Source organism: Anser anser (genome assembly GCF_964211835.1).
Source record: "Anser anser genome assembly, chromosome: 14".
Lineage (NCBI taxonomy): Eukaryota > Metazoa > Chordata > Aves > Anseriformes > Anatidae > Anser > Anser anser.
This window is the reverse complement of record NC_139735.1, coordinates 1,762,558-1,777,195: the sequence shown is the minus strand read 5'-3', so window position 1 is coordinate 1,777,195 and position 14,638 is coordinate 1,762,558. Positions and strand designations below refer to the sequence as shown.

General features: G+C 57.4%; 1 protein-coding gene across 1 annotated transcript; it reads left to right on the top strand.

Moving 5' to 3' along the window:
* The first annotated feature begins 7,291 nt into the window (after nucleotides 1–7,291).
* On the top strand, nucleotides 7,292–10,526 carry LOC310881488 (uncharacterized protein). Its single transcript, XM_083798900.1, has 4 exons — nucleotides 7,292–7,584; nucleotides 8,181–8,231; nucleotides 8,671–8,784; nucleotides 9,146–10,526. Exons 1-4 carry the CDS (start codon nucleotides 7,318–7,320, stop codon nucleotides 9,254–9,256), a joined length of 543 nt encoding a protein of 180 aa, XP_083655026.1. The 5' UTR covers nucleotides 7,292–7,317; the 3' UTR covers nucleotides 9,257–10,526.
* The last annotated feature ends 4,112 nt before the right edge of the window (nucleotides 10,527–14,638 follow it).

The window sequence follows — 14,638 nt, the reverse complement described above, 5'->3', positions numbered from 1 at the left end:
CTTTGGAAAACACAGGAATGAGCATGGGAGCGTTGTAGTCTGCCTTTTCCTCCTGCTCCGGGAGGGCGGCAGGGGAAGGTGCCCTGGGGCTACTCTAGCACCATGGACAGAGGCAGCCCCACCACCCCCTGCCCTGAGGGCTTCACCGCAGGGGACAGTGACATGGTGACATGGCCCTGCCCTGTGCCCCTTGTGGCCCTGCAGGGCCCTTCAAGGTAAAAAGGGACAGCACCTGCCAAAGCGTCTAGAAAATACCTGCACCAAAACCCAGCAGCAGCCCCGGTCTGCTTGGACGTCTCCATAGCCCTGTACAGCACCAGAGGGGTCGGTGGACATGGCAGCAGGAAGAGTAATGCCAGAAACAGCACTTGAACTAAGGATTGTTTCCACCTGAATTTTCTGAAAACGCAAGTTGTTAGAGTCAAGGTGCCCCAGTCGCTGGGGAAAACACTCAAAGATAAACATACGAATGGGACTTCCTAGCAATTACACTCACCGATCCCCTGAAAAGGCAATTAACACCAACCTGGGGAGGGGGAGAAAGAAGACAAAGGAAAATGCTACTAACATGCATTACGTTTGCAGTTTTAAGTAAGAAGCTTCACTGACTCTAGTACTACTTCCTGAAGGGGAATTTTCTTCAAGATCTAATCAACAGAAAAAAATGACTTTGAATTTTCAAATTTTCCTGTACTACCTGTTTATTTTAGCGTGACACATACATCCCAGCTCATGAAGAATTACTTCATCTTCAGAAGCAACTCCTCTACCTTTGTGGATTCCGTGCTTCCCCTTCTTCTCCTCCCCCTTACCCCAAACAAGATAACGACACAGGTTGCCATTCCCCTATAACAAATTTTAGGTACACTTTTGCTTTTAACAACCCTTCTCTGTTCCCCAGCTGCAAGTGTTACCTACATGCATTTTGGGGTTAGAATTTTTGTCAGAACTTGGAAGAAGTATAGAAAATGCGTTGGGAAGCTAACTCCTCTGCCATTAAGTGTCAGCATTAAAATGACAAAAAGCCAGTGATCCCCTCAGATTTTTTCGTGCCTTTCACTTGGTTATTCCAAGGAGGAACCTATGGCTGTGAGAGCAGAGCAGACACCACCAGCCCCACGGTTTTGATTTCGCCTGGAAGACAAAAATCATGGAAGAGCCGCGCTCGTGGGAATCGTGTGCAGGAGAAACTCCGAATGCTTTTGCTGCCTTCCACTGCTCGTGGGCAAGAAAAAGCCCTTGGGGAAAGCAAGGACGGAGTCGGGCCGGCACCGCTGTGGGGTGAGCGCAGCCGTGCTGGGCTGCCGCCGGCCGCGGCGCGGGGTTTGCTGCGCTGCCGCTGCCACCGCCTCCCCTCCCGCACCCACAGGAAGCCGGGGTGCTACGGATCGGCGCTGTCAGCCGCCCCCAGAGCCACGTCAAGGGGATCCCTGCCCCGCCGCAGCTTCCTGCCTCGGCCGCCGCGGTGCAGCCGCTCCGTGGCAGCTGCCCCCGGCAGCTCCCATCCCGGGCGAGGGTGGGAAGGAGCAGGATGTCCGGAGGGAAGGGGCTGGGGCTCCTCCTGGCAGGTGGTGCCACGTAAGGTGCGGTGCCTCCGCAGCACAAAACCAAGCAAGAATGGTTGGAAACGAGGAGACGTTTCTTCTCAGAACGAGTGGTTAGTCGTTGGGATGGGATGCCCGGGGAGGCGGTGGCGTCACCGTCCCTGGGGGTGTTCAAGGACGGGCTGGACGTGGTGCTTGGGGACGTGGTTTGGCGGTGACATTGGTGGTAGGGGGACGGTTGGAGCAGATGATCCTGGAGGGCTTTTCCGACCTGAATGATTCTGTGGTTCTGTGATTCAAGAGGCGGTTGAAGGCAAGCGGGGCACAGCTGTATTGAGGTAACCACCTGGGCAGGTGACAAAGCTGAGCAGGAACCGCCTCCCCGCTTGCCATTTCGGTTGGAGCCGCGGCTCATTTCCAGCCATCGGCAGAGAAATCCCAGCCCCGCAGCACCACGCACACCCCATGGCAAGGGCAGCGCGGCCACAGGCCCACTGGGCTGTGCCTAGATTTAAGAACCAAGATGAAAACTGGAAACAATTTTAAACGTGTTCACAGGACTGCCAGCGGGTGCGAGAGCAATGCGCTCAGCCCCGGAGAACGGGCACTTGCCTGGGGCGATGCCTCCATAGCCGAGCCGGCACCACCGCAGCTCTGAGAGCCCCAGTGCCCCCAGTGCCCCCAGTGCCCCCAGTGCCCCCAATGCCCCCAGTTCCCCCAGTGCCCCCAATGCCCCCAGTGCCCCCAGTGCCCGCAGGAAAACGTTGGCAGCTCAGCCCAGGAAGAGGCACAGCTGGGCTGAAATCCGCTCCGAGCAGCGTGGTTGGGGTCGAGAGGGATTTCTGCTGCCCGCAGCCTCGGCCGTGGCGGAGGGCCGGCTTTATTGCTGGGACTCTGCCTTAGATGGAGCTCTGCATTGTGCTCAGCTCGGGCTAACTGCTTCCCCACCACCAGCTCCATGCCACGCCACTTCTGTCTCCAGTAACGTAACTTATTGTCATTTATCTGCACTCAGTAAGCGAGGAGACAGATACTTTCACTAGGAAAAAATGGCCTTAGAGACATCGCTGTCTGAACAGCCCTGTTGCTAAGTGGGGGCTGTGCTAGCAGTGAAAAACCAACACTTGTAAAGCTCTGGCACTTCCTTCAATAGCGGCGATGCTGTACGAATAGCGTGCTGGATGCTTGGAGGCTGCTACAGACACGGCAGCTTTGCCCAAAGCACTCTGTGTGTTTAACACTTCCGAAAAATAGAAAGAAAAAAGACATGATTACAAATATACACCGCAAACTAAGCCAATAAAAAATAGACGATCCTATCAAAAGTTTAATAATTTCATGCCACCTTGTAACTTCGTTAGCATCTAAATGTCACACTAAATATCATTTCTAATCTATTTCGGTATGACAGTTTGTTTACTACCCCCTTGGGCAAGCTGCCAGGAGCCAGCGCTGGGTCCCTGCGTACGGCAAGATCGCACCCTTGGGAAGCGAGATGCGGTTTGCAACTTCTCCTTCATCTGGTCCATCCTATTCCTTGTAACTTGGCTTATGCAGAAAAAAAATAAAAGATTGCGTTTGCTGTCTCTGTCGCGCACCATCCCCTCCAGCTGCGCTGGCTGAAGGAAGCGGGGTGGCTCCAGCTGGCCGCGTATGCATTCTGAAACACGGTTTGTAAACTCAACCACTGATTCAAGAGATACTGCATGTGCTGATGCTAGGCGTTATATTGTGACCCACATTTTCGTGTTATAAAAAGTTTTATTTAACTTCTCCACCATCTTCAGAAATTGAGGAGCAGCACGCATGAGTAAATGGTCTGAAAAAAAAAGGATGTGGCTTCTCCGAGGGTTTTTTAAAAATGCCAAGTTTGGCTGTCATTGGGAAGGGGAAAATGGTGATTTGTCCAAAATCAAGCCCTCAAAAATCACAGAAGAGCCAGGTTGGCCTCTTCGTGGAGATAATTAGCAATAGTAGAGGGAACGGCCTCAAGTTGTGCCAGGGGAGGTTCAGGCTGGGAATGAGGAGACATTTCTGCTCAGAAAGAGCGGTCAGGCGTTGGGACGGGTTGCCCAGGGAGGTGGTGGCGTCACCGTCCCTGGGGGTGTTCAAGGAGAGGCTGGACGTGGTGCTTGGGGACAGGGTTTGGTGGGTGACACTGGTGGTAGGGGGCGGTTGGAGCAGATGATCCTGGAGGGCTTTTCCAACCTGAATGGTTCTGTGATTCTGTGTTTATATCATCCCCGTTATACCACCCCCCGGGCCTTAGGAACCACAGCACCGCTTCTTAATTGCGTGACCCCGTCCCTCCGCAGGAGCCGTCACCCAGCGCAGCTGGGACAGCCGTGGGACGAGCTGGGGTGCTGAGCTCAAGGTCTGGAGGGCGCACGGCTGCTCCCAGTGCCGGGGCATCCTGGAGGAGGCTTTCTGAGCCTGCCAGGATGCAGCAGGGGGATGGAGGTGGCTGTGCGCTGGGAACACCCCGGCACCGCCGGTGCCCTCTCCTGTCCTGTGCCGGGGCAAATGGCACAGGGCTGCGGCTACCTGACCTGAAAGGCACGAACCCAGCCCTTCTAAAACCATGGGCCACAGTTCCCCTCTTGCCTACAGAGCTGGGAAAAAGAAGGGGGTGCTGCCACAGGGAGATGCACCCGCTAAAATCAGACTTACCTGCTGGCAGTGCCTATTTATTTCCCTCATGTTCCACTGACCCCATCCATTGCCACCAGCACTGCCCTGTCCGGCCAGCCCGGGTGCTCCTCCTTTGCCTGCGGTGGTCGTGGGCATCAGCCTGGGCTTCGCTGCTGAAACAAAGAAAAAAGGCAGGAATTTGGACAGGAGGGCAACACAAAAGTCAGGTTTGGGTCGCACTGAGGGTTTCATCATCTGCCTGGATTGGTTTTGTGACAAACAGCAGCAGCAGCATTTTGTATGCTTTTAATCTCAGGATGATTTTTTTCCTATATTTCCTTAGATTTGGGCTCGTTTCCACACTGCCCTGATGGCAGCGGCTCCCAGACCCACGGGGTTTGTGTCCTGCCCTGCCTGGGGACACCGGTGGGCGAGTGTCCAGCCCGACACACTCCTGTGCCACCACCCCTTCGGGACAGACCGATGGCCCGGCAGCACCATCCGTGCTGGGGGTGATGCCCAGGCAGAAGTTCCCTTTATCATTTCATACCACTGCTGGTTTCAGTGCTCACAGCGGCCGAAGATGCTCTGGGCGCGTTATTTCGTTTCCCTTCCGGCCAAGGACTCCCAAAGCTCTGAGGTCCCCGTCCCTCGCCCCCTCCTGCCCGAGGAAGCAAGCCCCCAGCTCAACACCATTTCTCAGAACCGAGCTTCACTTTCTAGCTATCGTTTTCCACCCACACGAGCCGAATTGATACGTCAGCTTTTCCCATCATCAGGTTCACGTTACCGTATCAATAGTTTGGGGGAATGATTTTATCTGCCTGGGGGGGAGATGACATTTTGGGCGCAGGTTTGCGGCTTTGTGGGGCGCCCCCAGCCCCGTGCCCCCCTGACCCCACGTCCCCGAGGTGCCCGGACCCCACGGCGCTGCCAGACCCCGTCCCGGCGGGGAGGCAGGTGCCAGCTCCTGGCTTCTCCTGCAGGAATAGGGCTTTAGGACAGACTGATGGATGGACAGACAGACACACGCTGTGCTCCACCGCCCTGCACACACCCCAGTGGCTTCACCTCCCTCCCAGTGCCTGTGGAGGAAAACCTCCAGGCTCCGTCTGGCTCTGACCCAGCCTCTCTGTTTTGTGGGAAATTCCACGTCTGGGACTCGCTTCCCTCTTTTTTCAGCTCCCAGGAAAAACGGCATTCTTCAGGCTAACGTCAGCAGCTGATGTCAGTGAAGCTGGGGGGCTCCAGCCCAGTCCTGCCACTGTGGTGTCAGATCTTCGAATGTAAAAATAATGCCCCAAAACAGGGTGGGAGCTGCTCGAAAAGCAAAGTTCAGCCCTTGGTTGGACCACGCGACACCTTGGCTTTACTGAAAAGTTAGAAATAAATTGTGAAAATGGAAACGTTCCAACATTTCCTAAAGATCTGAACAACTTGCAGCTCTTTCCAAGCCTCTGACCGGGAGCAAGGAGGCGGCCGGGGCTCCCCAGGCTCCCTGCTGGGGTTTGCCTGGGCAGGGGCCGCAGCACCGCGAGGCTGCCACGGGGCTGGAGGCACGGAGCCGCGAGGCGCAGCCGGCACCAAGCCCAGCGCTGCAAAACGCGCACGGAAGAACTTTGGGGAGAAACAAGCCGTTTTGGCAAGTCAACATTTCACACCGCAAAATTCCCGGCGCTGGCTCGGTTTAGCAATGGTGGGAAATAACCACAGGTGCGTGGCTGCTCTCGTGGTTAAGGGAAAGGTGTTTGAATCGCCCTCAGCTACCGCTGGTTTTCTGACGCGCCGTGGATCAGCGTGGGATGCTGTGGGGTGGCGTGGGGTGGGGTGGGACATCACAGGGCAGCATGAGGTGGCAGGGGATGGCACGGGATGGGGGGCACAGCGTGGCCCGGCACCGTGTGGGGCCCACAGGCTCCGTGCCAGGCCGGGCGCTGCAGGAGCCGTCCCTGCAGGAGGGGATACGTGATGCAGAGCTGAGCGAGCCCTCGTTAAAAGCCAAACACCCACACGCCAGAAAAACCCCTCAGCTACTTCTTCCTTTACATGCAAGAGCATTTTTTTGTTTCTTTGCAGATGTTTAACATCTTGATAAAAGTGTCGAGGTTTTTCTTTCCTTTCAAATCTGATTTTGGCTACTTTAGCTTACCAGATCCTGCTGCCATTACGGCCAAGCAATGTGATCTTTTTCTGACACTCGGTTCATTTATTCCCCCCCACCGGCAGCCGCTCACGATTTCCTTCCCCAGGGCGGTGCAGGGATGCCCACTTGGTGGTGCCCATTTGCAGCAGGGGCAGCCGAGCCGCAGCGGGGACATCTGCGGGGCCACCACCACGGAGGAGGAGACACCGGTGGTGGCCAGGTCCCCCCGTCGGTGGTCGGGCACCCGGAAAGCAGCGTTGGGCTGCTCCCCCCTGCATCCCCTGCTGCAGTACTGAGGATGCTCGTGCGGCCGCAGTGCCAGCAGGGGCCAGACCCAGACCTGCTTGGCCCAGAAGAGACGAGGCCGGCTGCAGGGGCAGCCAAGGTGCACGTTCAAGTGCAAAAGCAAATTTCTGCTTTCATGTTATTCTAGGCCTTGGTTTCCTAACAGCAGGGTGACACCGGCCCCTGGGGCTGCAGCCGCAGCACCTTGGCACAAACCCACCCCAATGTCCAGTCCCCAAGCAGGGAAATGCACCAAAATTCAAGCAAATTCTCACTGGGATGGGGCTGAAACCAGTGCGACACCGCCATCGGGGCAGGGGAGCCCAACATCCCAGAGTGGGGCCTTCCAAACAATCACTCCTCCTGTCCATGCATGAGGCAAGGAAACCTGGGGACCTGAGAGCGTTGCTTGGCTTCATTCTGCCGTGCATTCGGTTGCCGGGCTCACCTTGACGGTATTCCACCCGCAGCACGCTGCACGACGACAGCAGATAGATCCTCCGAGAGCAGATAGAAATTCTAGACTTCCCATTTCGGTATCTCTTCATCTATCAATTAGGTGATTAAAATCTGCATGGTCGGTGAAGAGCAAATAAAGTTGGTAAAGGGTGAAAAGTCTGTGCCGTCAACATTACATAATGCCCTTCTTTGGGGAGCCGGGCCCTGCTCCCCGCTGCCAGATCAGCACAGGAAGCCACCTATATTTGGTATTTGATGGAGATGCTGCTGCCTGGTCGCGCTATAAAAATCGTGCCCTGCCAAGCAGCGAAGCCAGTGAGGTCCTCGCAGCGAGCCTGCCGGAGGGGAAGAGCACGCACCGGCCGAGACAGGATGTTCTCCCCGCTGAAGGCTGCTTTTGCTCTCCTCTACCTGGTAGAACTCATTTCGTCCCGACCGCTGACGACTACCTCGTCCACCGCGTCCAGGCTGAAGCTGTCGGAGATCACCCACCGCATCCAGCAGCTCAACACGGGAGTGCAGGTAAATACCGAAACGCCTCGTGGCTTCTCCTCTGATAGCCATGACTTTATTGATGATTTCTAGCAGCGGCACGCACAGCTCAGGCCCTCTTCTAGCGTCCCCTCTCCCCGTGGGGTCTCACCAGGAGGGTGCAACTCTTCCCCTTGCTTCGTTTTGGGTTTTGTCTCTGCCAATCCTCGGTGCACAGGTGCTGCCACCAACCCAAGCATGCAGGAGCCGCTCCGACCGAGTGCCCAGGCTCGGGGCTCTTTGGGCGCTGAGCACGCAGGGGTGCACGAGGCTGCTCGGGGACATGGGGATGGTGCAGAAAAATGCGGTCCCGAGCCACCCGTCCTGCATGCAGCCATGCTGGCGCAGGCCCTGGTGCAGAGCCCGGTGGGTGGCACCGTGGTGTCCCCGCTCCTGGTGGCGGTGGCAGCGCCAGGGCCCGGCAGCACCGGGGCCCTGGGGAGCAGGATGGGGACACCGCGTCCCTGGGGAGCGGTGGCAGCTCCGCGGGCTCAGCGGCTGCTCCTCGCCCACCAGCGGTTCGGTTGTGGGTGGTGCCACTGGGGACGGTCTCCTAATGACAGCTCTCACTTGTGTCATCTCTCCAGGTCCCTTGCAATGACACCAGAGTGGCACAGGTCGTTTTCACGGATCGGAAGGTAACAAATGCTTTACAGATACGCAGAAAACGCATTTTTAGTAAATGCAGACATAACCAGAGCGCTTGTCAACACTGCACGCAGACCACAAAGCAGGGGGCGTTTTATTAGTCACCGAGCTGTGCCGCACAAGTGCATCGAGCTGGGTGCAAGCTCACGTCCCGAAAATCGAACCCGCCCTGCGAGCTGCCTCCAGCACGCACCCGTGGGTGGCCGCTGCGCCCCGCTGAGCCGCCCGCACCTTACATAACGGGCACAGCCCGGGGCCTGAGCCTCCCCACGCCGCTGGGCAAGGGGCGTGAAGGCCATAAAAAAAATGAAGCGAGGGCTCTCTAGGAATTCCGTGCAGAGCCTCCTGCCGGCCCTGGGCACTTAGGCGGGGAGCAATGGTTTCAGCCAACGGCGTGGGTCTAACGATCGTACCGTTCCTGTCCGCCAGCTCTCGGAGCACGACTTGCTGTGCCAAGCTGCCACTGCGCTCGCCAAGGTCACCAGGTGCAAGAATGACTACGAGCCCCTCATCATCAACCTGAAGAGCCTGCACGGCAAGGCGGTAAGTGCAGGGTCCAGCGGCGGTGCCCTCGCCCCCCTCGGCTTCAGTGAGCACCGCGCACCCCCAGCCGCAGCACCGCGATCTCAGCGCTCCTCCGGGGGTGGCCCTGGGTGCTGCAGCCCTGCGGGGGCTTGGTTTTCCTTGGGGGGAAGCTGCTGGGGGCTGGCGGGACACGTGGCTGGGTCTGGGATTTTGTCCTGAGCTAAGGACAAGTGCCCGACCTCCGGGGCAGGTCCTCACGGCTCGTCACGGGTGGTGCGGTTGGGAGGCAGACGTGAAACGCCTGCTTTGGGAGCTCCTCCAGCTTCCAGGTGTGAACCCTGCCGTGCGCTCACACACGTGTGTGCTTCTCCTTCCCCAGGGCTGCTCCCTGAGCACTGACAACGAGATCTACCTGCGCAACTTCTTGCCGGAGCTGGGGAACTTCACGCAGGCGCTGTACCGGCGCCTCTCCACCACGGTTGCCAACTGAGGCACCCGCAGCCCCCGGCCGGGCCGCGGCTGGCGGCTCCCACCGAGCAATCCCAGCGCTGGTAGTTCGTCAGATAGTTTTTGCAGTGTTTTGAGCTCCTCATGGCATGCACTTCCCTGGCTCTGACCCGGTCCTCCCCAACCCAAGGCAATCCTAAATGCCCTGCGCCCAGCCCTGGCTGGCGATGGGAAACATCCCCGTCCCCATCCCCATCGCCGTCCCCGTCCTCGTCCCCATCCCCGCAGGCACCGGCACCTCCCCGGCTGAAGCCGAGCTCCCCGTGCCCGACAGCCGGGCCCTGCAGGAGAGGTCCCGTGTGCGGGGCCGGGCGATGGGACCTTTGGGACGCGCGTCCCCGACCCCAGGCACGGGCGTCCCCAGCGCAGCCACCGACGCGGTGTCGTTAACTCGTTCACCTCCCGATGCAGAGGCAAACAAAACCAAAACCAAATTATCTGCTTCCTGTTCCTCTCAAGGAAGGGAGGCTTCTTCATAATTGTCTCCTCTTCCTAAAGAGATCAAAATCTAGGCTGAAATGAAGCGTTTTCGCTAACGACTTGCTCCAGCAGCTCACGAGGATCGCCGCGCGGTGCCAGGGGCCACAGTCCAGCTCCGGCAAGGGCAAGGCCGAGGGGAGAGGACAACCGGCAGGGAGGGAGGTGGCACGGCCAGCACGTCGAGCTCTTAATGCGACTTGTAGTGTCTCCTATATCGTCAGTGGGCTTTTAAATTATTAATAGCAAAGACTAGGACAGTCTGTAGGGTAACTGGATCCAATGGGTGCTCACGAGCATCACAGTTCTAGAGATTATTTATTTTATTTTATTTAAATAACTTATTTTTATACTGCTTAGTCTAAAGATTCAAGATCGAGAAGTCCTGACTGTTGGAAGCAGCTGCTGCGTGCTTTTCTTCAGTCGGGACCCAAGCAAAAAGGAAAAGCCAGGATTCAGAATAAGTGTTTTATTTTTAACTTATATGATAGTAGTTCTGTGGAATATAGTCATATTTAAATTACTGCTACCTCACTCTTAAGGAACTGTTTGTGCCTAATTGCCTTTTCATGACATTCAACAAATGAATGTATACTGATAGATAATTTATTGTTCTTCCCTTTATTTAAAATATTCCTATTACAACAGAGTTAATATATTCAAGTTAGCATGTATTTGGAAGTCAGTATTAGTGGTTTGTTTTTTTTTTCATTTCAAATTTGCACTGTTGTTGTAAAAACGTCTCAGGGCCTAAGCAATAAACTACTGACCAACGAGCTCCAAGCGTGTGGCTCCTGCTGTCGGCTCCATCGGCTCCCCAGGAGCAGGGAATTTTGCGCGCCGGGTCCTGCCTCCGCGTGCGGCTGGCGCGGGGAAGGGGTGCTCGGGTGGCTGCTGCGTGGGCAGGGACAGGCAAAAGGGCCACGGAGCTGCCACCTACACGTGCCGTGGGGGTCAGCTGCAGCCTCTGGATTTACTTTGGATGAGCCAAGTCCCTTTCCCCGGGCCGAAGACAGACGGGGACCGGTGGCCGTGCCCGCCTGGAGCAGCTCTGCTGTGAGGCTGCGGGGCTCAGGCGCTGGCAGCCTGGGTTGGGCACCCCCGGGCACCACAGCCCCAGAGGTACGGGATGCGTCAAACCCCGCAGCATGAGCAGAAGAGTGCTGGAGGCGCTTCTGAGCCCAGCACCCCAGGGAAATGGCAGCAGGCTGGTCCCTGCGGGATGCAGGCGGCATGGAGCATCACTGCTGCGGGAGGAGAGGGGACCTGGGAGAGCGCCGGGAGCTGGAGCGTGACGATGACACTCGCAAATGTGCACAAATTGGCCACGAGTAAATGCAGAGGGGTAATTAGGGGCAGGTCCCCAAACCTGAGAGGAGAGGGAAGGGCTGCAGCTGAGTCCTGAGGCAGCAGGGGGACCGACACCAAGCGGGCTGAGGAGGGAGCGTGATGAGCTCGCTAACGAGCATGGGCTGGGGCTCTGGAAAAGCTGTCCCCGAGAGTGGCCGAGCACACGGGTGGGCTGCGACGGGGCCCACGCTGAGGCTGTGGCCGTACCCCCCAGGGACCACGGGACGTCAGTGCCATCAGCTGCATCCCACCCTGGGGAACGGACGTGGGAATTTTTCCTTCCCTTTGACTTACCTATCGCACAGTGATGCAGTTTTCCACCGTGATTCAGCCTGAGTAGCTCAAAGATTATGCTTTTCTGACAATGTAGAGGGATTTTTTTTTAATTTATCCTGGTTTCAGATCTTTCTACCGTGATCACTGGAGAAACCACTGTGTCTGCCGCAGCCCCCTTGAGGGGGGTCTGTGCCCAAGGGGACAGGACTGCCACCTCTGTCCCCATCTCCACTGCACCATTTTTAGGCTCCTGCTGTGACCCGCTGTCCCCTGGCACCCCGCAGAGCAGGGCTGTGGCTGCCCCAGCTCCAGGCATCCCGGTGAGGAGCTCAGCACCCCCAGCCCCATGAGTGCCACCCGCGGGGACGCTGCCACCGCGCTCCCGCTGCCGCCGTGCGCTCGCTTATCTGCGCCCCATCGAGCGCGGTGCAGGTAGGAAACGGTGCAGCGCTCCACTGGCAAATCCCTTGCAAAGGTCTTTCTGAGTCAGTGGCACTAATTTTATCAGGGGCATTTCATAATTAGACAAACAAAATTACTCTCAGTCTGGCTGCTCCTGAATTAATGGAGCGCTCGCAAACTCTTATCAAGCATCTGATTGCAAGTTGCTATTTGAGTTAGAAAAATACCTATTAGTTATTACAAAACTCCGAAGTTTCCCAGCTCAGCTAATTTCTCAGCGCTATTTCCTGCGGCAGCGCTGGTCGATGGTGCCGCTGGCACCCGGCGTTTTTACCTCCCCTACGCTGTTTCCCCCCGCGGGGCAGGACGGGCCAGGGCATCCCCCAGCTCTTGGATCCGTCGGGGTGGAGAGGAGCCGCACAGCCCCTCAGCCCCGCACCAGTGCTATGTTCATAGGGCTGTGGGGCCGCAGCGGGACCCCGTGTCATGCCCAGGTCCCCGCGGTGACGCCGCGTTGGGGTCCCACAGGGCCAGGAGGGACGTGTCCCCCCGCAGCGCACCGCAGGACCTCGCCGTGCCCGCCGCGGTGCCGTGCCGCCCTTTCTGTTTCTCCCCGCGCGCAGGTGAAGATAACGGTGTAGACAAAATTGTATGCAGATGAACGACGCTTTGCATGATTTGGAGATATTCAAATGAAACGAGAGCTGAGCAATGGAAGCGCTCACAGGATATTTAGAGAAAAAAAAAAAAAAAAAAGCAGAGCTCCATTATCTGAGCGCGGTCACAGCCGTGGTCCTCAATTCGGGCTCATGACTCGTTAACCTCATGGTGCACAGAAAGTCTTGGGATATGGAGAAACGAAGAACCCAAAAGTGGGCAGTTTACATACTTTTTCTTTGTACGTGATCTGACTCCTACCACCGTTATCTGAACGGTGGAAATTTCCTACGTTGAAACGTAATGCAAGATCAGAAGAAAATCTTGACTTTTACAAAAAAGACCTGTTGTCCTAATTGGATAGGAGCAACTTTGGAAAGTGCAGCTAAGGGAAAAATAAGTTTTTCCCTCTCGTTCAGCAATTTTACAGCCATAAATTGAGATGTTTCTTCCAGAAAGGCACACACAGGTATAGATCACCAAAATATCCAGAAACTGCGAGCTGAGGCAGCTCGGTACAAGCAGGCCATGAGCATCTCCTTCTCCGTCCTGCTCACCTTCCTGGCGCTGCTGGCCTGCCACAGCCACGAGGCCGCGGTGCTGGAGCGCTCGATCTTTCTGAAGGAGAGCATCCGGCTGCTGGGCGAGATCCTCTCAACGCAGGTAGGTGCGGCGGGCGCAGGTGGGAGGGACGGCGGCCGTGCTGGGCACGAGAAGGAAGGTGCTGAGCGTAGGCAGAGCTGCCAAACCCAGCCGTGGCTTTCAGCCGTGTCCCGGGGCACGGGGAGTGCCCGGCCGCGGCTGCCTGTGTGCCTGCGTGTGTCAGGATGGCTCTGAGGCGGCGATATCTCTTCTCTGATTGCTCCTCTCCTTTCTGTCTTGATAAAGGTTTCCTGTGACAAGACGAACGTGACAAATGTTTTCGCAGGCAATGAGGTAAGCCGGGAACACCGACTCGAAAGCCGTGGCTCGGCCATCGGCGGTGGCGGGAGAGGCTCCCCGCGGGGCCTCAAACCCTCCCGTGCCCACGCGGGCAGGGCCTGGGGCCGAGACGTCCCCGCACTGCCGGTGCCGGCGAGGCACTGGGGTGGGGGGACACCGCCACCGCCTTCTGCGTGCCCACCCCGACCCCTGCCGCAAGCCACGGGCACAAAACGCTGGCGGTGGCATCGGTCCCCGTCCGCGTGGCCCAGCTGGAAGGCAGGAGACCAAGAGGCAGGCAGGAATGAGAGTGTATTTTAGCAGCATAAGGGCTTTTTTTTTTTTTTTTTTTTTTTTTTTTTTACACTTTTTTAGAGGTTTTCAGAAAGGAAGAGAGGAAATTCTTCCTTTGCCTTGGAGCCGTGTGTCACTCTCTCACAGACACCCACACACCCCTCTCACGCTGCATCTCGAGCGCTGGTTACGCTCACTATCCCTCCTGAGCCCCCACTCCGGAGGAAGGTTCTTTAGTTAGCAGAAGATTTAATGGCAGATAATAAAGCCTATTTCTGCTCTGAAAATTGCTGCCTAAGCCCAGCTCCCCAGCCCCAGAGTTCCTGTTTTCACAGAAAGCCGATGCCCTCCCCAGGGCACGGGAGCTCCCCTCCCGCGGTGGGGACCAGCCCCGGGTGCTGTGGGGCCGAGGCGATGCCCGGCGCGGTGCACAGCACCGAGCACAACGCGAGGGAACGGCAAGGAGCACAGGATGGAGAACAGAGGAGGGATGTATCCCGACCCCTGGGTGCAGAGAGGGGATCTTTCTTCCCCTAAAGCCATCGGTGCTTCAGCTCAGCCCCTCCGGCCTGTGCCGTACGAGGGCCCCTTCGTCCTTCAGCGCTGCAACGCCTGCCCCGGCCGGCCGGAGGGTCGGGCAAGGACGCCACGGAGCTGGGCCGGTTGCTCGCTCAGTGGAGCCATTTGGGGTGGAAGCTGAAGAAACCTGAGCAGGGACAGCTCTCCCCTACCGGCCTGCCTTTCCAGGGACAGACAGCATCAGGAAAGGCAACGGCTTGGTTTCCTTAGCACCGCAGGCACTTCTCTTATCTCCTCATCTTTGACACTGCTGCTACGGGACTTCATCTGCACAAAGCGCTTGAAGGAGGCAAACTCTCCTCAGGGGGCTTCGCCGTTCCCACAGAGCTGCCACCCGCAGCCGCAGGCAGCCCGGGGCCAGGGCCGGGCCGGATCCATTCCCCCCGCCACCGCCTCACCTGGGGACGGA

Bases quoted from the DNA above. Each gene is read 5' to 3' on its own strand.
- LOC310881488 (XM_083798900.1), top strand. From the start codon at position 7,318: ATGGAGATGCTGCTGCCTGGTCGCGCTATAAAAATCGTGCCCTGCCAA. The intron at 7,585-8,180 runs GTAAATACCGAA...TCATCTCTCCAG, and splicing joins AGCTCAACACGGGAGTGCAG to GTCCCTTGCAATGACACCAG. The intron at 8,232-8,670 runs GTAACAAATGCT...CCTGTCCGCCAG, and splicing joins TCGTTTTCACGGATCGGAAG to CTCTCGGAGCACGACTTGCT.